Source organism: Protomyctophum bolini, assembly GCF_963924005.1.
Source record: "Protomyctophum bolini genome assembly, chromosome: 11".
Classification (NCBI taxonomy): domain Eukaryota; kingdom Metazoa; phylum Chordata; class Actinopteri; order Myctophiformes; family Myctophidae; genus Protomyctophum; species Protomyctophum bolini.
The window spans coordinates 18,335,322-18,358,429 of NC_137872.1; the positions used below are offsets into that span (position 1 = coordinate 18,335,322).

The 23,108-nt window shown below is 40.7% G+C and overlaps 1 protein-coding gene across 2 annotated transcripts; it reads left to right on the top strand.

Annotated features, from left to right (window-relative positions):
* The first annotated feature begins 320 nt into the window (after positions 1–320).
* LOC308324137 (glutaryl-CoA dehydrogenase, mitochondrial-like) lies at positions 321–12,530 on the top strand. 2 transcript variants are annotated; one of them, XM_080776084.1, is made up of 12 exons: positions 321–399; positions 1,367–1,488; positions 2,826–2,858; positions 3,439–3,579; positions 4,580–4,642; positions 5,710–5,880; positions 6,570–6,699; positions 8,216–8,432; positions 8,829–8,932; positions 9,189–9,314; positions 10,570–10,730; positions 11,433–12,530. In XM_080776084.1, the coding sequence occupies exons 2-12, from the start codon at positions 1,371–1,373 to the stop codon at positions 11,504–11,506; spliced, it is 1,338 nt and encodes a 445-aa protein (XP_080632210.1). In that variant the 5' UTR covers positions 321–399; positions 1,367–1,370; the 3' UTR covers positions 11,507–12,530. The 2 variants fall into 2 exon arrangements, with proteins under 2 accessions (XP_080632210.1, XP_080632211.1); XM_080776085.1 differs by having other exon boundaries at positions 322–399; positions 1,371–1,488.
* The last annotated feature ends 10,578 nt before the right edge of the window (positions 12,531–23,108 follow it).

The following is a 23,108-nucleotide window of genomic DNA, read 5'->3' on the forward strand; positions in this document are numbered from 1 at the left end:
CAGAACAAATCCACTTGGCCTTGGTTCTTTTGATATTGCCACTTCTGTACAATTCAGTCTTCCAGCAGTGACCAGCTTCACAGATGTTCTTTTTTTTGTTAACAAAAGAAGAAATTATTTAATTTAATTTTTAAATCTCCTCTTTTTATTTTTTATAAAAACAAGTTGGATAGAGCATGTAAGACAGGGTTCTGAAATAACATGTCTCGAATTTATTTTATTCATTTTAACCTCGACATGACATTTCTACGTCATGACACGTTGACGTCATGACGTAACGGCGACGCCTATTTGGACCAATCACTGATGGCCGTTGTGCTCCTCCTCCCTCTGCTCTGCTCTGTGTGTCAACAGCCTGAGAGGTGAACAAACGTGACATTGTAGTACACAGAAACACATGTAAGTGCTCTTAACGGTTCAGTCTTTTCTTATTACTTTGCAGATAGTTGAAAATGCACTGTATGTCCGTTTACTCTGTGGATGTGGCTTTTATGTTTGCAAATGATTCGCGGGACTACTTGACTTGCTAAGCTAACTGTCTAGAGACCATTACGTTACATAAAGCTTAGCCCAGGTTCTTGACTCTCGTATTCATACGAGATGTTTCAGGGCTACATAAAGCTTAGCTGGCTATTTAGAAAAAATGGCAATGCTATATTCTCTCTCAAAGTCTGTGAGAAATAAGTGACAGCTTGTCTGATAGGGCTTTTCTCTTATTCTGAGTGTGTTATTTATTCTGAGTGTGTTATACTAATACTAACTGTAGTCTTTATAAGAGACCAATTTCTGATATACTGAGTTTATTGAAACCATTTCAGGACAGACAACGAACAGATCATTCTATGAAGCTACAGCAGAAGATAAGGTCTACACAGACTATATACACATATATTGCTAGTCTTTATATCAGTGGTTCTCAAAGTTGGGTCTAGGGAGGGACCCCCAGGGGCCATCCGGAGGGGTTACAAGGGGTCCCCAGCTAAATGATTGATAGTTCAGGAACCAAATGGACCCTACAAGTCTGTAAATCAGAGACTGAATAAATGGATCCAAATGAAACCACACCACAAGGGTCTATTTGGCTCCATGTATAAATTGAGTTATCAGGGTCTGTGTGGTTTAATGCATAGCAAAGGGTCTTTGACTACATGTAATGTTTTCACCAAGTACCGGTAACATGTGGTGGTTGAATGTTGAGATATAGTGTAGTGTGTCACTCATGTGTGAAATTGTGGTATCATTGCCTTCATATCGTGGTCGACTATTGATGATGTAATCTTAATTATGTTTACATTGTTTTGTTTTGAATTTTGAACACAAAGTTGCCACAAATCTTCCTGTCTCCCTCTCCCCTGCACTCTCATAGACAGATGTCCACCATGGCATTGCGGAGCGCTGTGTGTCGGCTGTTACTCAACCCACAGAGGTGTGCCTTCATCGCAGCTTCTAGAGCCCAGGGCACTGCAGCAGCACCTGCTAGCAGACTCGGTATTTATTTAGCATTGACTTGTAACGGCAAATATGAAATTACTAAATTGTTGTATACTATATTAGATTTTAACCCTATCATACTGCTGTTTATAAGCTGTCATATTGTCTCATTGCTGCTCTGAAGGCTGGATGTTATCAATCCCAGGCAAGTACCACCTCACACTAAGTTCAAACTTAGCCAAGTTATAGCTTAAATGGCTATGCATTGTATATGCATACGCCATTTAAGCAATAACTAGGCTAAGTTTGAACTTGTGAGGTGGTGCTACTGGCTCCTGATAATATTGGCTACCAGTACCTTTAACTCGGGGGATGGGAGTTTGATAATCAAGCTCAGCCATGGACACTAACTAAGACTTGCCCACCTTCCCTTGGCAGGTAAATAAAACTTTGGGGCTGCCAGGTGGAGTCTGCTTTCAGGTTGACCCTGCTTTCAGGTTGACCGACCGGGCAAGTGCTCGTTTGAGACCGTCTATAAACGCAACATGAGATATCGGTCTAAACACCTGAACGTGGCCAGAGCATTGTTTACCTATAATGTGCTGTTTTCACTGTTGCTACACAAATTTAAAATAACAAGTGTGAACCCATAGTCATATTCATTAGCAGGTATTTGGCATAAACATATTTTTATCGAGCAGCCCCAGAAAGTGTAAAAAAAGGGGAAAAAAGAACGGCTATTCAAATTTTACCTAGCATTTTTAATGGACAATTTACTTTTCGGGCAAGTGGGCGTGACCTTTGGGCAAGTAGAACATGACCTGTACTTGACCGAAGGGCAAGTGCCTCTGAGACCTTAGTGTCAACCCCTGGAGCTTATGTTATCCTTCTATGTAATTGAGATGTTCTGGTACCATTTCCCCCTTCCTGGTACCGATAAGCAATAACTGAACCTGCGTATCTGTCGGTACCAAGTTCCAATCCAATACCAGTGCATTACATTTATATATATTATTCTACTAACCATGTATCGATGCAATATGATTGCTGTCGTTGTATGGTTAAACCCCTTTTATAAAACATTATCAAATACATACAGAGAATGAAGGAGATTTTGACGATGACATTTGGCTAGCTGTGACTAATGTTGCCTCCTCCATTACCACTGTGTTTCTGTAAATGTTTCACAATAAATTATGTGATACTGTATCTGTGCATAGAGTCGCATACGTTCGCCGATACCCGTTCCAGCTGAAAATAACTTACTAGTAATTACCATGTCTTACAAAATAAGAAGTTATAAACGGCCTATAAGTTAAGAATGCTTTGTCAGATCCTAATTTCTTGAAAAGTGTATATTTCTGACGACTGATATCTGGGTTGTAATTCCACAGATTCAGACAAGCCTGAGCAGAAGCCCAAAGCACGTAGGTGTTGACCTGGATTATTCTGTTACATAATGACACTATTTATTTTGATTGATTGGTGTTTATATTGAGAAAAATGCATACATGAATATAGTATATATACCGGTAATATATCCATGTCCATATGTATCAAAAGGATAAAACACAAGTCAGATTGATTGTACACAGTGGAATAGCACATGCAGTGGTTCTCACACATTTTCATGTCAAGGACCCCCAAATTGATAAGTTTGAAAACCTTTTGTGCCATTGTCGCCCGCAAGAGAAGATTTAGTTTTGTTAAAAATTGATAAAAATATAAACATTTTTACAGTTTTTCCAAAAACGTTAGATCACGTAACAGTTGTGATCACGTTAGCTTGTAGATCCCCAATCTTTGAATAGCCAAAAGTATTGAATAGCATTCATTCTGATTTCGATGCTCACCGATTTAGCTGGGGACCCCCTGGAAGCCCCTCTAGGACCCCAGCTGGGGTCCTAGAGGGGCTTCCAGGGGTCCCCAGCTAAAGACCCAGATTTTAGCTAAATCTTTGAGAACCACTGGTATAAAAGACTGCTCATAATAATGTATGACCACCAGCCAAGGTGCAGTTCAACTGGCGCGATGCCCTGGATCTCGACGGTCAGCTGACGGAGGACGAGATTATGGTCAGAGACACTTTCCGTGACTACTGCCAGGAGAAACTCATGCCCCGCATCCTGATGGCCAACAGAAACGAAGGTAGAGCGCTGTGACAAACAGCAGTGGTTTCTCTGCCTTTTCTGAATTAGGGCCCCCCGCTTCAAAATCTTGCCGCGGCCCACCCGTCTGACCATGTTAAGTGGTCAGATGGGGTGGGCTGTGTGCATTTTGCAGAGCATGTTTGTTTAAATGATCAATTAATCGATTGTGTTCCATCTTCCATCTTTGATCAAGGGAACTAATGTAGTATACTTTTAAGTTCTTATCTATTGGTAGCACTTTTTGTTAAAGTTAATGTTATATTATCATTAAAATATTAGTGTTTTGCCAATTATTTGGGGGCACAGTGTCAGAGTAACAGACCCATTAGGGCCCATTTGGATCAATGATTTGCTGGGGACCTCCTGGAACCTTCTCAAGGACTCCTTGGGGACCCCTGGACCCCATGTTGAGAACCACTTGGCTAAACACATATCCATGTCCCATATGAATATGCTGATGCTCTACAAAGATCTGAAGAAATACAGGTGCTACTTAACGCACACAAAACTGTCAAGTTATTTCGATTTTTAGTACAGCTGTTGCAGGAACAGTTCAAGATCTCAGAAAGGCGGGGTGATGTATGTTCATTGTAGTTTCTCAGCAGTTGACAAGAACAAAGGTCGAGACTGACAAGGTTATTCCTCATAGCTACAGAGGAAAAATGCTTGCCATTAATGTGCCCAACTTTTCAGCGATGTTCTCTCGTTACGTTTCATTTAATGTGTGGTTTTATCTGTCATACAAACGATTATTTCTCTGACAGGAGAATGATACGTTTCTTCTATCTACAACACCAAGTCATCTGAATAAATGTTGGCGTCTGATTGGTCAGAATGACAGAATGGCACTTTTGTCCTCTGTGCGAGAGTTATTATCGATAATGCGGTTGTTAATTTCCTAAAAAAGAAGTTTACTTGCATTTTATAGTTAAGTACTACATTCATCCTGCTGAAAGTGGATTTGACTTAAACTGATTTATTCTGCAAATGTCTGCCAGTGTTCGACAGGGAGATAGTGTCAGAGATGGGAGAGCTTGGTGTCCTCGGTCCCACCATCAAAGGTGAGTGTTCAGTCACCGTGAAGCTTTGAACCACTTATACCCTGGCCTAGCCTATATAATATACTTACAGTAGTTGGCTGGGAACCCAGGGCTCTAGTATTTTTCTCTCTACACCAAATACGGACGGAAGGGTTCAAGGCAAGCTGTTGAGCCCTGTATACACTACATTGTACTTTATTGTACGATAAATGCCAAAATAGCCTATTTTTGACATGCCCAAAATCAGCACAGCTTGGGATGGACTTTGGTTGCTTTTGCAGACAGTGGGGTGAAATCAGAACAGCTTGGGATGGACTTTGGTTGCTTTTGCAGACAGTGGGGTGAACTTAGGACACCTGTTGTTTATTCATACCACAGCATGCCAGAGGAATAAAATATAAGCCTATAATGAAGGATGGATCATAAATATTAACAGGTTAAAGGGGAAGCAGCAGACAGAGGGGATTATTGTTGTTTAATTATTTTTCTAACCGTGATAATGGTCATGTTTGAGACTCTGGTTTCTGTTGCTCCAAGACAAAAATACAACACTTCCTAAAGCGGATCACATTCCTTCTTGCTATGGAGTGGAACTGAAAGCACGTGTTTGTCACAACAATGCCAGATTGGAGACAAATCTCGTTCTAATGTTCTAAAAGACAATATTATTCAATAATGCCATATATTTCCTTCAAATCAGCACTCTCTAATGGCCAAATGTGCTAGACCGTTACAATACAGCCTTATTAATACTCAGTATTTTTCTCCCCTCAGTAAAATACATGATATTGTAATTCAGTATATTGACCAGCTCTGTGTACAATGATGATCCTGATGAATTTTACCATGTGAAGCCTAGCATCTCTATTCTAGCTGAAAACGTCTGGCAAAAATAGCCTATCTATAAGCTTGCAGTGCATCCCGTTGTGACATGTAAGCTTGTAGATTTTCAGCAAAGGAGCGATCCTAGTATAGAGCCCTGAGGGACCCGGTCAACTAAGAATTTTTAGAACTTGGTTTAAGTGGTTCAAATTGACGGCCCACCATTTTCTCTCTATCCTTTTCACCCTTATGTGATATAAATAAAGGTTTTGGCTGTGCTGGGGTCGGCTACGTGGCTTACGGCCTGATTGCCAGAGAGGTGGAGAGAGTGGACAGTGGCTACCGCTCTGTGATGAGTGTCCAGTCCTCCCTGGTCATGCACCCCATCAACGCCTACGGCACCGAGGAGCAGAAGGAAAAATATCTCCCCAGGCTGGGTAAGGAGACTGGATCCTCAAGTGAGGACGTTCTTAAAAGTCATTCACAAAAGTAAACAGACTAGGGGGATGTGGAAAGTTGAGATTGTGAACGGAATTACTGTATATTCATGGTAGCCCAACGTGTATATTATTTGCAAGCTAACTGTTGACAGAAGGTAATAACTGAACATCAAACGATAGACATTTGTAGAGCAATGTCTAATGTACTGGCAAGTGTTGTGAATTTAAATTATTTAAAAAAGATACTCTTTAGTTTCTATATCGTTGCTGTCAGGAGCAAACCACCTTTGCTGGGGTTGAGGTTTATGAAAGTAGTTTTGTTTTTTGGAAAGTAGTAAAAAACGCTTTGGACAAAACCTCCATTGGACCCTCAAACTGTCTGCTAAGCAACTAACTCCACCACCTCTCCCCATCTCATGCAGGTAATTGACAATATATAAAGTCACAACACCAACTTTGATTGTTGTTGGTCGTTTTCAAAATATAAGGTTTTCTTAATTTCCTGAAAAATGAACATTTTGGAGTTGGTGGTTTCTTCCCGACAGCAGAGGTGTGATGTTTGTTGAGAGGACCCATGTGGATCCAGTGTAGACGACAGCAGCATTCAATCGACAGACACGTTCAAAATGCCTGTGGGGTCACTGGGGTGTGATGTGCCTTTGTTTGTCCAATGCTCTGTCCTCCAGCCCGTGGGGAAATCCTGGGCTGCTTTGGGCTGACGGAGCCCAACCACGGCAGCGACCCTGGCGGCATGGAGACCAGAGCCAAATACAACCCCTCCAGTGGCACCTACTCCCTCACTGGATCAAAGACCTGGTAAACAACAGGGGTGCAACAGTTAATTGAACTAATCAAATGAATCAATTATAAAAAGAAAATAAGATAAATTAATAAAATAATCAATTCATAAGTTATCCCTATTTTGAGCATGTTATTATGGGTAAAAGGTTTAAAAGTAAAAATACTGAGAATAGCTCTACAAGCTCACACAATGCACATCAACAATACAACAGTACTCTTTGAGAACAATTAAAATGCCTTTAGTCTAATGAGAATGCCATTACAATAAAGGCATTCTAATTGTGACTTGGAGTTTTTGTACATCAATTGTTGTTCTACAGTAGCAACTAACTTCTTCCAACATGGAGGTCTCTAAAGCCCAAACCACACCAATGGGGCGCCATGCAACTTCAAACAAACGGTTGCGAGTACACGCATGTAGTTGCAAGCAACCGCAGCTCCTTTGAATAGACTTTTAAGCTTCCATTTGGAACCCCCTCAAGGAACCCTGGTTGAGGGTCCCTGCCTGGACCCCACTTTGTCCTAAATAATACTGTAATGGCGAAATACTGTTGAAATTGTTTTGGGGTGTGAATTGTTTCCCCTCATGATGCAGAAGACTAGAGTGAATTTTATAGTGAGATCTTTAAAAAAATGTATATATAATATTTCAGAATATAGTATATGTTTTGGCTTGGACAATAATTAAGCTTTTGTGTTGCTGTCCCACTTCCTTGTTTAGGGCTAGGGTTACGTTTTTGGAATATACACATTCCTGGAAGCACTTTTATCTGTTTAACAAAATGTCAGTGTTTAAGACTTAGTTGTCCACATGGGGGAGTCATTCAGTCATATTTGCCAAATTCCAATCTGACATATTTTCAAGAGGAACCATTGGTCTGGTGCCAGCAGCCTCGTAATTCCAGCTCCAATAGCGTATCTTAAAGTTGCTGAAATTGTCTTTTTACTATCGTCATAGCCTGGCTCAGCCCTGAATTGCTAGTCATGCGACTCATGCCCATTAAAGAAATCATGTTCTGGCGATGAAATTAAATTAAAATCAGGTTACTATAGTCACATTAGTCAGACAATAGAAAACATGGATGTAGATTATCTCTAAATTAAACCTTATGTATCTGTGCATTAAACGGATGCACACATGTGAAGCTGTGAACCAGATAACATACGTTTAAAAAGTTATAGCATGTTTTCTAGCAGGTATATTTTATTGAACAGCTGTCACCAACAAACAGTACTGGTCACAGTCTCTCCTACCATAACGTATTGTGGTATTATTTTAGTAAATAAAACATTAGATTTGACCAATCTGTATAGAGTACTTTTATACAATATAACTAGTACATCTTAAGTAGTTGGAGGTGGTCTGTCTATTAGGACCGTAGGGTCACAGCAGGCCTGAAGCTCAAAGCCCAACATCTCCTCTGGCCAAGGGAGCATTCCATTTTAGGTATAAATTACATTTCCACAGAGTAGACCCTGAGACGATATCTATTTTAGCAGCTTTAACATTGTTTTTCCTTTCTATTTACAGGATCACCAACTCACCGGTAGCCGACATCGCTGTGGTCTGGGCTAAGACGGAAGACGGAAAAATCCGTGGCTTCATCCTAGAGCGTGGCATGAAGGGTCTTTCCATGCCCAAGATCGAGGGAAAGTTCTCCCTAAGAGCCTCGGCCACCGGCATGATCCTCATGGATGAGGTGGAGGTTCCAGAGGAGAACCTGCTGCCCAAAGTTTCCGGCCTGGGGGTGAGCGCACCTAAGTCCTGAGTGTTCATTACATTCCACATTCTGAGTTATACATTCTCATTCTCTCATTTGAAATTATGAAATTAACCATTGCAAATCTGTCATCAAAAATAAAGAAATGATCCTAAATGTTCAAACACTGCTTAAACAGCAGATCTACAAGCTTACAAGGTGTCGCGTCGATGCGTTGTGAGCATGTAAACTGTAAAGTGACTAATTTGTACCTTGCTGGGTTTTTTTGTGTACCCCCTGGAACCCTCTGAAGGACTCCTGTGGTCTTTGAGACCACAGGCACTAAACTGCTTTTTCTGCTTTTTTCTGTAAAACAAAAACACGCAGATTTCACGTGAGTGTAAACTGTAAACTAAGTGCTTTAATCCTTCTGTCCGGTACCAGGGTCCCTTCGGCTGTCTCAACAACGCTCGCTACGGCATCTCATGGGGCGTCCTGGGAGCTGCCGAGTTCTGCTTCCACGCCGCTCGCCAGTACACACTAGACAGGTAAGCTGCCTGTCTGTGTTTATACACACACCAAGTGTTTATACACACACACACACACACACACACACACACACACACACACACACACTTCCTTGGCCCGGGGTCCCCCAGGGTTTTGTACTTTGTCTGCTCCCTCATTTCCCCTTTACACCAAATCTCATCACATTTGTTCATAAAAATACATTTTAATAGAATGATGGAGGCTTTGGATATGCAGCATTTTGGGCTTTAAATGATGATTTTTTATGGATTTTAGAATCCAGTTTGGCGTGCCGCTAGCCAGGAACCAGCTGATGCAGAAGAAGATGGCTGACATGCTGACGGAGATTACCATCGGCCTGCAGGCCTGTCTACAGCTGGGGAGACTCATCGATGACAAGAAGTAAATGCTCTTCTAACTCCTCTATACCAGTGTTAATTTTGACAGCACATATTTATTAAGCTTTAGTCATAGTCTTTTGAATTGTCATATATTAGTCATCTGAAATGTTTTAGTCTAGGTTTAATTGACTAAATATCATAAGACTTTAGTCGACTAAATCTACAGTTGATTAATAGGGGATTCACACTGAGACGGACTGAGGTGGTCTTTAGACGAGAACGGTGTTCATAGGAAACGGCAAAATAAAGTATCGTTTGCTGGTGTCCCTTTAGAAGAGAACGGCGTTTTCAGGAGGTGAAAACGCAACAAACTGAAACCACATTCCAAAGTGGAAATCTTTGAAAACAACGTTTCCTCCAGTCTCCGTGTAAACAGGCAAAACGGGGAATCCGCAATTATGTCATTTTACTTATGACATCATGGCTCATGTTGGCTCACAACGCATATGTTTATTACATTGATGCAGAGCCATGATATCCTACAATGAACAAGCCTCCCTACAAAGCGCCGCTCATTAGCGATGGTGAATGTAAAACCATGATGTAAATAAAATGCCTTGATAGGTGGCAGCAGCGTTTATGTAGCCTAATGTTTTTATAAAATATATAACCATTCCGTGGCGCTCTCTGCCTGCATGCAAAGCAGGCAACGAGCGACGGCCACAACCCCGTTGTCGTCTGAAGCGTCATTCAAAACCCCAATAGGGTTGCGCAAAGGGGGGCTACCTGGTTCTTCTTTTCGTACGTGGGTGACTGGTTTATTTGGCAGCCCGTTACCACCACCTAGCGACATTATAGCGTTTTCATAAAGTGTGCGTTCTCGTGTAAAGGGTCAATCAAAAATTAGAACGCAACGGGACTTTTCTGTTTTATCTGGAGATGGTCGCCGTCTAAAAGAGGCCTGAGTCTGTTTCATTTGAACCGTTCCCGAATACGGTTGACTGGTCCCCACTGGCTGACATTTTAGTCTAGTTTTTATTTGTTGACTAACATACATACTCAGATTTTGTCATCATACCTTAGCTTTTATTTAGTTTTTAGTCATTAAAAAAAGGTAGTCGACAAACATTTTTCTTCATAGTTTTAGTCACCAAAATGAACACTGCTCTTTACCAGACGAGAGTTAATTATTATCCAGGCGTTGCCTTCTCGACAAAAATGACTGATCACAGTATATGACACTGTGTGTGTGTGTGTGTGTGTGTGTGTGTGTGTGGTGTGTGTGGTGTGTGGGGTGTGTGGGGGTGTCCCACCAGAGCGGCCCCAGAGATGATCTCCATGCTGAAAAGGAACAACTGTGGCAAGTCGCTAGACATAGCCAGGCAGGCCCGGGACATGCTGGGAGGGAACGGCATCGCAGACGAATACCACATCATCCGCCACGTCATGAACTTGGAGGCCGTCAACACCTATGAAGGTAGGGAGCCATTATCGCTCTGAAAATAGCCTTCACTTTTTGGTGAGTTGTCTGACTGAATATGTACTTTTGGAGCTCTTTTATATACTTTGCCTAATTTGTTTACTTAGATGGCTGAATTGTAATTTCTCACATGCTAATATTTAATTAGCAGTAGCCATCATCATCATCATCGTTGTTGGGGGGGGGGGGGGTCGTCGTCAAATCAATAGCTTTGCTATTCAGATGTAATTCAGTCAGTAAGTAAGTCTATTAGACAACTCACCCCGGTGAGATGTCTTCACTTTTGGTGAGTTGTCTGGACTTTCGGGGTGAGATGTCTTCACTTTCCGGGGTGAGTTCTCTCGGAGAACTCACAACGGAAAGTGAAGACATCTCACCCCGAAAGTCCAGACAACTCACGCAGTCATCTGACGTCTCCATATCCATGATGACCCAGATCCGAGCCCCATTGAATTCCATTATAGAATCCTCCCCCCCTCCTGAAAATCCTGATAACCCACAGGTTGAGAACCACTGTCCTACAGAGCCATGCTGTAAAAACATGCTTCATAAGATTTATTTAGGATTTATAAATATATTGAAAATGATAATGAATGATGCAGCCCCTAGGTCTGCATGATATCACTCCGCACGTACTCGTACGTACATTACTACTGCATGTTGTACCAGTGTGTCATGATGGATTCTGTTGTTTTCCAGGTACACATGACATCCATGCTCTGATCCTGGGCAGAGCCATCACTGGACTGCAGTCGTTCACCGTGGGCAAATAGATGCATCCGAGAAATGCTTCATGTACACGTCAAAACTTGCCGATCCATAAGAAATGAGAATCAGCATGAGAAATGCTGTAGCAAGTCTGGTTTTCACCGGGAAATATACCACTGAACTTGTAGACTTGTGTGTAGTGTAATTATACTTTAAATACAAGTTTTTTTTCGACTTCAAAAAGTGCTATTTTTCTACTCTTGTTCGCCACATACCCTGAAAATGGTTCCTTATTTTGAGTTAAAATGGGTAAAGTTACTCAGTCAGCTAATGTTTCATATTAATTTCTTAACACAATGAGCTTCATTTTGTGACAACGGTTTCATGAGTGGACCTCTAACCTTCCCTAGAACTTTGCTGTCCTCTGCATTCCAATATTCTTAGCCTTAGTCAACAAATAAACAACAAATATACATCAGCTAATTTATGGACAGAGTGACAGGCAGCATGCCCATGGTTTTGCAGTCAAAACTAAATATACAATGAATTTGAGAAATACTATTCTCATTGTGCTGTTCATTTAAATAAATAAATTTGGTTGTTTAACAATAGTGGCAGCAAGTATAAAAAAAAAAAAACATTTGTAATGAGGTCAAACTCACTGGATGTGGGTATAGAATTGCAATGGGTACTGATTTGCTGGTATTACTGATGTGATGTAAATTCTTCTTCTAAGGTTGACCCCCTGATGGAACTACCTTTTTCGTGGATGCTGGGAGTCGATGGGTGCTGAGGGGGTGCTTGTTTTACAGGTTAGGGTTAAGGTTAGGTTTAGGCATAGTTTTTGTGAGGTTATGGTTATATAACCCCGCCCTACTAGTAGTAGCTGGTGCTGAAAAATGTGCCCCATCAGGTCCCAGCGTCCGAAAAAGAGTCCCACCCCCTGATGACTGTTTCACAAGATGGCATATTGAAAGCTGTTAGCACTTTACTATGACTATACCATTGATCCAGAAGTCATCTGTTTGCATGGTGTGTCAAACATCAAGGTTGTTGACCTTTTTTAAATGAATAAAGTTTATTTAAGTACTGTGAGTCAATGCTCATTTCTACTTATCCACTGTCGCAAGAAAACCTACCTGCAGTCTATGCATACAGTGCATTCAGGTGGTTTCAATGCAAAAAGCATTTATCTCTATTCCAAAGTCCAATACTTTAACAGCAACAAAAAAAAAATTGAGGAACTTTCACTTAAAAAACAGTGGGGTAATGGGTTTGTGTAGCCTGCTTTGACTACAGTCTACAGTTAGTGTTTAGACAGTGTTATAGAGTGGTGTAGTCTAGTGGCAGTGGCAATGCTGCATTACTGGAATTCTCAGGAACTGATTTATACCGCTAGTTTTCCATTCCAATGAGAAAGTATCTACTCCACTCTGGCGACAACTTTCTCTCTTCTGACCAATTCAAATTTTCACCGCTAGATGGCAGTGTAGACTGCAGTCTTACCGATGACGTAATTTTTCTCAAAGATAAAAGCCCTAGAAGTGTCTTTGCTTCTCGCCGGGTGCAGTGGCGTGCGCCTGTAATCCAAGTTACTGGGAGGCTGTGGCTGGCGGATCGTTTGAGCTCAGGAGTTCTGAGCTGCTGTGGACTATGTCGATCGGGTGTCCGCACTAAGTTCGGTATCGATATGGTGCTCCTGGGGGAGCCCGGGACCACCAGGTCGCCTAAGGAGGGGTGAATCGGTCCAGGTCGGAAACGGAGCAGGTCAAAGCCCCCGTGCCGCTCAGTAGTGGGTTCGCGCCTGTGAATAGACACTGCAGTGCAGCCTGAGTAATACAGCGAGACCCAGTCTTTTATGCCTCCTTATAATACAATGCTGTTTTCACTCAGTCCTGATTGACACTTAATTAATTTAAAGTGATTGAGTAGAATTGTGCTTGTTGAAAACATTAGCCTGAGAACGGATATCCCAATCCACGGTTTGGGGCGAGCCGTCTCTAGAGAGAGAGATTTTTACCTGTACTATATATACAGTAGGCCTATAATAGAGTATATAATCCTTATTCCTCAGCCTAGTATGAAAGTCTGTGAAAGATTCCACGTTGCACACTGCCTTCATGATTTGAGTCATTTTCAAAAATCCACCTATTGGTGGCGCTGTAAGGACTCCATGTCCCCAGCTAAATAATTAGGTATCACAACACAATAGGTATCACAACCTGAAAATGGTTTCATCCACTTGTATTTATAATAGTGAAATTAAATATACAAAAAGTCTGTTTAAAAATAATGTTCCTTTATTACAGTCGACTGAGTCGAGGAAGGAATAACATCAAGTAAATTAAAATAACTGATGGTCTATCATAGGTCTATCATATTTTACAATTAAAAAGGAGTCACATTTACCCTGGCAGAATTTTCTATGGCTGCCAATGCAACTTTTTCCAATCCTTAATAACATACGGACAAACATCTATGCCGATAATATCTAACTTGCGGAGGTAGCGTGCCTTGTCCACGGGCAACAGATCTTTCAACGTATGTCATTGCAAATAAGTTGCTACTCTGCGCAATATTGTTTTGGAAATGCCGCAAATTGCATTGCAGTGAACGAGAGCAAATCACAGTTTACCCGGGGGGTGGTGACTCCGCCCTGAATACGCGTTTTCGTGTCAATGTATAGGGCGAGATCAAAGCGTGTCGCTACCCTATGGTCGCTACTCTCCTATTAGATGAATCTGGTTGAGGTTTGTCAGAGGAAATTAGCCGCAGCTGTTGTGTTTATTTGCCGTGTAGCTTTCAGTCGCTGCTTTTCACAAACAAGGACATTATATTTAATATTCCTTCAAAATTAATTCTTAAGTTATTAGTTATTAGGCTCGTCATTGCTGGGTCGTTTAGGTGACCAACGTGTATTCATTCACATTCAGAAAGTGAATTGTATTTAACCTGCTACGGTAAGAGCGCCATAAGTTTGAAGATGATGGACGGACAGCCTATCCTGTGGCTCTACGGTAAGGAATTTATTATGCTTTTGTGCTTTATATGCTTTTTCGTATTTTTACTGTGGACACTTGAGGAGTGAGGAGTCTATATTAATATATATATAATACCGGTAGTTCAGTGAAATGTGTGTGTGGGTGTGTGTGGGTGAGGTTTGTCTGGCGGTGTAATTAGAGCAAAGTAGCAGCAGCTGTTGTTAATTTGGCGTGTAGCTTATAGTTCAGTCGCTGCTAAACTAAAAAAAGAGCGCCAATAAGTTAGTTTGAAGATGATGGACGGACCGACAGCCTATCCTGTGGCTCTACGGTAAGGAATTGTATGCTTTTGTGCTTCATTAAACGGCAATTTATAGTCGTATTTTTACAGCGGACACTTGAGGAGTCTATATTAATATATATAATTCAGTGAAATTAAATGTCATGGTTTGTTTACGAGCGGGAGACGGACTCTTCTCTGAATTCCTCCACCGAGGCGACAAGCCGACAACAAACACAACTCTGGTCACCAGATGATAATACATACTGAAAGACAGTCCAGTCCATATAATTAAAAGCAAAACCTATAAAACTTTAATAATAATTACCGCAATGATAATATATATATATATATATATATATATATATATATATATATATATATATATATATATATATATATATATATATATATATATATATATATATATATATATATATATATGCACATATACACATTTATTTACCGTGTGTATTTATAGTCCATGACGGAGGGTAATTATTTGTGAATTCATGCTGTGTCACAGATTTGTCCATTCACTGTTTATACCAGCTAAGGTGTGTGTGTGTGTGTGTGTGTGTGTGTGTGTGTGTGTGTGTGTCTGGAACTTTTTACTTTGAAATGTTTTGTAGTTTCTGAGTTATGTAAGAGTTATTAAACGCCCAATGCATTCTCTATGGCAATAGCACAAACTTTGGCATGCTACTAGTCCTACATACTTAAACCCTTAGAGTATATATACAATAGAGAAGACACCCAAGTTCTCCTCCCGTCCACTTGCATTGAGTTGCTCAGAAGCGCATGAGGCGAATCCACTCCTCCTTCCGGTTTAGGAGCCCTGTGCATTCTGGATTTTTGCCCTCAAACACATGAACGCGCGACGACCGACACATGAACTAGCATCGTGCGTGTGTGCGTGTGCGTGCTACTCGTGGTGAACGCGCATCGCTATGTTGGCAGCAGACTCGTCTGCTGTTTTTTATCATATTAGCATTTTGAATAGATTAAGAACATGGATGTATCTGATTCTTTAAATTCGTTATTTTTATACACCTCTATGAACTGTTTACACACCATATAATATAATATTAATGCAATAAACTGAAGTTCATTCCAACTTGTGTTATTGTGTGGTGCAGTGCTGCAGTTGAATATTTGCTTTTAAAGGGACTTTATACTTTTGCTAATTCACATTTAGAAGAAAGTGAAAATATAGGCTACATACATTTTACAAATACACTTTACCAATGACAATGTAGAACAATTTTAGCTCTGAAGAACACTTTAAGCCTTCATGGCAAATGCAAGGTCACAGCACCACTCTAAACTATTAAATAATAATGCTACAGATCTCTAATAAAATGCCAAAATACAATAAATGATGGGTTCTTTTTCATAGCACTTGTAGCACTATGAATGCAAATATAATAAATATTAAATATGTATCAGACAACCAACAAATGTAATACAAACTATATATTTATATAACAAAATAATATTTAAAGTGTGACAATATTGTCACAATTGTAAAATTGTAATTGAAAAAGAATGTCAATATAGTTTAAAAAAGAGCACTTTGACACTTGTCATGCCAATTTGCGCACCACTATGAGCAATGACTTTTTAGACATATTACTAACAAAAATACCAAATCGTACATGATCTACTGCTTGACCAGACAGATATTGTTTTTGGTTCTTTAGACAATATGAACATATTCCAATATCTGATATGCAGAATAAATGCTGCGTAGGCTATTCTATATGCCATTCAGGTTCATATATGTGCATAGGAAATATGTCTCAAAACTGGATGTACAGTATTCCAGTCCCACTGTTGTTTATCCAGTGTGAATAATAGATTATTTTAAAAATCATTGCAATTTGATCTGTGACTTTTGCAGAACCCAATGTTTTAATTCAGAGGTTGGTTTAAAATGAAAGCATTTTGATTATCTCGGTAAGCACATCAATACGAATCTGGGTTATTATTGTGGTTATCTTAGCACTTCATCATGGATTCCTTGGGTGAAATTCCCAGTTTTACACTTCACATGTGACATAGAGAAATTCTTCCTTGATCTCCACCTTTTCTTAACTGCACTTTGTCCAAACAGAATAAATGTAATTTACACACTTAACCATAATTTGATTTTAATTGGAAGATCATTTTCAGTGTTATGGAATAATTTAACTATTGATTTTAGACTGTAAAGAGACGGCACTGCACAGAGCTCCACGACCACCAGTCAATCATTCAACCTCTGCCCAGGGATGGAGGCTTGAAGACGGGGTAAATGGAGAGACATACGCCTGGCAGAAAATGAGTTTCGCCTACTTGTAGGTTATCAAACCATGTATTTATATCGGTAAATAATCATGTTGATGCTAAATCAACATTAACATTTCATGTACAGCTGCTATTTAAAAAAAAAAAAAAAGAATTCGGACTCGGGAGTTCTACAGCAGAAGCCTATGGTAAGTGAATGGGAAGTCCTGGCAGTCAAAATGACATAAGCGATCTTTATAATCTTAATACTTGGTCACAAACCAACTATTTTACAAGAACAATATTGATGTAACTAGAGATTAGACAAATTATCTATATTTTATATACACAGAATAATAAGTAATGAGCAAAAGTCCTGATGCGACATTTCCTGGTTTTAATGCGGTCTGTCTCTCAGCGCTCCGCTCTGGGGCAGAGCTCAGAGAGCTGGCTGAAACTTGCTGGAGTGGGCGGAGCCTAGTGCGCGTTCATGTGTTTGAGGGCAAAACCTTACCAAACTGCAATACCTTCTTCGGCCACTATGTCCATTGCGCTTCAGGATTTCCTCTGGGTGTCTTCTCTATTGTATATATACTCTAAGCTTAAACCTTCCAACCAGTGTTGCCAACTCTCCAGTAACGGAAGTAGCTAGTGGCTCCTCGAAAAGTCGCCAGGGGTGGGATATGCGCGCGCGTAGCGCGCGCCGCCCCTAGCGACTTTTTTGCGTCCCTAGCGACTTTTAGGCGCCCCTTAGTGCACTTAGTTTGTATCATCTCTTCATTTGATAACACATCGTTTAAACTCATTGTAATATTAAAAAAAAACATACCTCAATTTAACTAATGTTTAGAACGCTATTTTGTTCCGATCCATACAGGAATTAGAAGGTTAATACTTTATGCATCCGAGTGTGTATTTTATTTTTTACTAGCAGACTAAACTGAGCTGCCAGTGCTTCCTCCTTTCTTGCTCTGTCGAGCTCGAGGGGCGCGTTCGGAAATACCGCACCGGAGCGCACTCGCCTAGGCAGAGCAAGAAAGGAGGAAGCACTGGTAGACAGTCTGTGCAGTGTGCACATAACCGAGCCGAGGAAGCCACTGAGCCTGCTGTGACCTGTGAGCCAGACCAGACGCGCCGACCACTTTTAGTTTTGCCAATTTCGCGGATTTGAGGCTGAGAAAAAAAAAAAAAAGATTTTATCTCTGGCGCATATCTGGCGCCTGTCAACACGATTTGTCCCCAATTCACCAGGGGAAAAAAGCTAGATTTCTCGCCAGAAGCTTTTCACTAATTCAGTCGCTAGGGGGGTCTGGAAAGAAGCTAAATATGACGACAAATCCGCTAAGTTGGCAACACTGCTTCCAACCCCATTCTAGCCTACTTAAGTTCATCTTACGGTGGACATGTTTGCCTGAAAAGGAATCTTTGAAAGGTGTCATAGTTTTAGAAATATAGTGCTTTCAAATTTGAGACTTTTATAATGGGGCTCAATGGCAGATTTTGGCGTGTGTCTCTAGTCTAAGGTGTGTGTGTGTCTTTCAGGAAATAGAAAAGATAAGCTGTGTGTTAAATAGAAGACCTATAATGTAGTTATTTAGTCACAAGCTTCTTTCTTTCTTTCTTTCTTTCTTTTCTTTCAGATATCCTGCTGATGAGTCCAGAGGACAACATTGCAGTGTTTGAGGATGTAATGATGAGATCCTGAGACGACAAAGACTGCTCAAAGTAGGAACCGTGTTTTGATTCTCTGTTGTTTGGCTTTGCTTTTTGTCATGCCAGCTATTCTTAGGCCACTCATGGTCAGTTTATGCACATGGCCCAGGCTTCCGAATATCAGTATGGCAAATCTACAGCGATACCCCAGGTTTGTTATACTTCCAAGTAATGGTTGATACTTGGAATGTTTATCTTGGAATGCCTGGTCCATGTACAAATCAAAGACACAGCCCACCTCCAGAATCAGGACCTCCTTGTGACTGGTGTCAACAAAGACAACATCAGGTGTATTCGGGATGTTAGCAAAGACATCGCATGCAGCTAAACCAATCTGGTAACACTCTTGAATGTTTATACATTGCTGCACTAGATGGCACATACTTTCGAACTGCATCAGACACTAGGAGGTCAACAATCCGGTCGTGGCGAGTTTTTGTATGCACTACATCCATTTGTTATGTGCGATGGATTCTAGGTGTTGTTCAGAATCATGATGTTTTATACAGAGTGGAGTGTGGGTGTCGGGATACCAGATTGACAGATTGTACTTGGTTGGTAATACTTACAGTCTTGCTTTGATGGTGAACACATTTCCGTTGTTTTTTGCCCATTTTAGCAGTTTAACAGTTCTATTTGTCATGTCTCTCAGTGCATGTTGTGCGATGTGTACATTGGCAAATAGGTGTTGTATCTTCGCCAGGGCCACTTCTCTCACAGCCTCGAGCTTCATGACTATAGGGAGGGGGGACAGATCGATCAGGTCGAGTCGACGGTGAAACTCTCTAGTGAGCTCCTTGACTTGCTCCCCCCACTCGCCAGCGATGTTGAACTTATGGCCCAGGTATGGGTACGTCTCATTACGGGCGTACACCCTGATGGGTTGTCCCATAATTAGGAAGGAGGGAGGCCAAAACATGTCAGAACACTACTGCATTAGCGATGGCAGTTACAACGGGTGTGTGCGTGGTTATATGTTTAAAACAGTAAGCTGGCTCGTCTCACTGCTCTCTGCATGCAGCCGGCGTGCACACACACACACACACACACACACACACACACACACACACACACACACACACACACACACACACACACACACACACACACACACACACACACAGTACACACACACACACAGTGAGTGTGAGTGTAAGGTGTGTGTGTCCAAATTGAACTTTTCAGGAAATAGAAAAGATAAGCTGTGTTAAATAGAGGACCTATATTGTAGTTATTTAGTCACAAGCTTCTTTCTTTCTTTCTTTCTTTCAGATATCCTGCTGATGACCCCAGAGTCCAAACGACAACATTGCAGAGTTTGAGGATGTGATGATGAGATCCTGCAGCATCTTACACTGATGACGACATCGATTAGAAGACTGCTCAAAGTAGGAACCATGTTTTGATTCATATACCAAAGACTGTAAAAATGGGACCCAATGCCTCCCTGCTTGGCACTCAGGATCAAAGGGTTGGTTTGGGGGGGTCAAATCTACTAATCAAATGATTCCCGAGCGCGGCACGGCTGCAGCTCACCGCTCCTAGGCTGCGGCTCACCGCTCCAAGAGATGGGTCAACAAATTTCACTGCGGTAACGTGTGTGACAAATCGTATGACTTTGATATGCTGATCATTATTATAGGCCTATATGATCCACCTTTCATGTTGATGCACTCCTCCATAGTTCTTATACATCTGTTGATTTAGCAAACTATTGCAAGGGAATAATGCTGTCTTTGGGTAAACCTGATAATCTGCATAGAATTCTGTAGTGTGTGTGTGATGCCTTTAACCCATTTAGACGCGGCTTCTAAAAAATATATCTTCTAAATCCTGACAGTTTTCTGAAAATATGTTTCTATATCAGTGGTTCTAGAACTATTTCATGTCAAGGACTCTCAAAAATCATCTGTAATTGGCCTCCGACTCCCATCTGAAAATATGTTGTTCCAGGGACGCCCCCCAAAGTCAAGATTTGAGTTAAAAACGTTCGCTCTGAAAGAATTATATATTCAAAGATTTGCACCAAAATTTCACGATAAAAAAAAAATAGCAGATCAACATTTTCACGGTTTAAAAAAAATAGCAGATCTACAAGGATGCAGCGTGGCACTCAGTGCCGCGCCACAAGCTTGTACATCTGCTATTTTTCAATACCTAAAGTATAACATAATGCTTCAAACACCAAAAGGGGTTCCTGTGCTGAGCGGGTTAAGATTATCTGCTAAATCAATTTGATAAGATTATCCTGTGTAGTGTGTGACACTATCGGATTTAAAAATAGTCTAAGATTGAAAGAAAAACTAATGTAACAGAGGCCCTAAATCAAGGGCCTGAGAATTACTGCCGAGAGATCCCAACCTTAGCTCAGTAGTAAGGTATTTATTTTTTATCCCACGATTTTGTAACTCATTTTTCACCCCTGTGTCAATCATCTAATGTGATCCTGGGCTCTACACACCCTCCTCCAACCTAGTCCCCATATATGGGGGACAAGGGGAGAGCAACGGACTTGAACTCATGCTTCCTTCATGCATGAGTGTCCAAGTTGCTCCTTTACACCTGACAGGGGGGAGTTTCCCTGGTTGGCTCGTGGAAGGAACACGTTATTCCAACCAGTTCCTTTCCCCTCCATCAGGCCCCCCGGCTGGCCAGGGGGAGGCAGTTTTAGTGACCAGGATTACTGCATGTTTTTTGTGAGGGTACCTACCCTAGGCGGACACGGGGAGAACATGCAAACTCCACACAGAAAGGCCGCTACGAGCTTGTAGGTCTGCTATTTTTGAAAAATCGTTAAAATGTGGCACAAATCATTGAATATATATTTCAGAGCGAACATTTTTAACTAAAATATTTGCTTCTGGGGGGGTCCCTGGTCTGGAACTACATATTTTGAGATGGGGGTCCGTGGCCCAATAGAGAATTCTGGGGGTCCTTGACATGAAAAAGGTTGAGGACCACTGACATAGAAACATACGTTTTTCAGGAAAAAATAGGATTTAGAACCCTTTTTTTTTATCGACCTCAGTCCAAAATGGGTTAAAGGAGCACTTTGCAGTGATGTAAACTAAAACTAAAATCTTCTGCCCAAACAACACTGCTCCTTGCAACCGTTTGGACCCCAAGGGTCATCATGGTGACCCTTTGGTGTGGTTAAGGAAGCAGGATGCATCACTGCTGTTCGACCCACAGGGGGCAGAGTAGAGCAGCCCACTCCCACAGCTAGCTACAGTGTTGGGCATTCAAACAAGTTACTTTGATTATAATATTATTCAGAATCAATCTCTATTGTTATCTTTATTCTACCCAGGGACGAGAGGTATTACTGACCAAAAACTGTAATATTATTACATATTAATATGTAAAATAAAAAAATTGTAGTAGGTTAGAGATTGCTGTTTTATTTTATATAGATATCTACAGTACATTTTGCAGCAGAAAAATAGTTTGGCTGATATTGGTGACTGATTATTCAGCTTGGCTGATATTGGTGACTGGTTATTCAGCTTGGCTGATATTGGTGACTGATTATTCTAATGAATTGGATTCAGTTTTTTTTTGCGGGTGGGTGTAGCAAAATTACGTATGTAGTATTATATTTATTTTGAATCCAAGTAATATAATATTATTGTGTTTTGTAAGGAGTACTAGATCTGAGTAATATTAGCTATCAGCTATACTGCAGGTCAGGAACTAAGGATATGTCGATATGATCTCATTCTGTATTGAAAAAATATATAATAATTTTGTCTATTCTGAAAATTCCATATAACAGCGTATCTGCACTGCAGGCTTAGGCAAGTCAGATTTAACTTTAATACCTTTTTTTATATTTAATATTGTGAGCTTGTAGATCTGTTCAAGCTGTTACTTTGGGCTTGTTTATCAGTAAAGACAGCAGGAACTCCTATACGGTATAGTTGTGTGCATTGGTCCTTTAGTGCTGTAACTCTGTGATTTACCCCATTTGAACCCATTTTGACCTGAGATCAGATTCAAAAAATGTCTTCTATACATCCTGACAGTTTTCTGAAAAAGCTATGTTTCTATGTCTTCGATCTTTTTCAAAAATACACAGATCTATAAGCGCATAGCGCGCGAACCATGAGCTTGTAGATCTGCTATTTTTCAATAGCTAAATTATATCATAATGTTTAAAACACCAAAATGGGTTAATTCCCACCCAAAATGGATTAATACAATTCAGTGATTTCTATAGCGGTTTACCCCCATCTGATACAACTCTTCTTATTCTCTGACTGACTGGGACCCCAAAGTTCACTGTAAAATCCTATAAGTGTTGATTTAAGTCTTGAGCTCTGTGTACACGTTGTACTGTACAGGGACTCCCATCCCAGGTTGAGAACATTAAATATGATATATATATATATATAGGCTTACGTTAAAATTAAACAAAACCTTTAG

Coding starts and splice junctions, on each gene's coding strand:
- LOC308324137 (XM_080776084.1), top strand. CDS start 1,371: ATGTCCACCATGGCATTGCGGAGCGCTGTGTGTCGGCTGTTACTCAAC. Junction 1,489..2,825: donor AGCACCTGCTAGCAGACTCG/GTATTTATTTAG, acceptor GTAATTCCACAG/ATTCAGACAAGCCTGAGCAG. Junction 6,700..8,215: donor CTCACTGGATCAAAGACCTG/GTAAACAACAGG, acceptor TTCTATTTACAG/GATCACCAACTCACCGGTAG.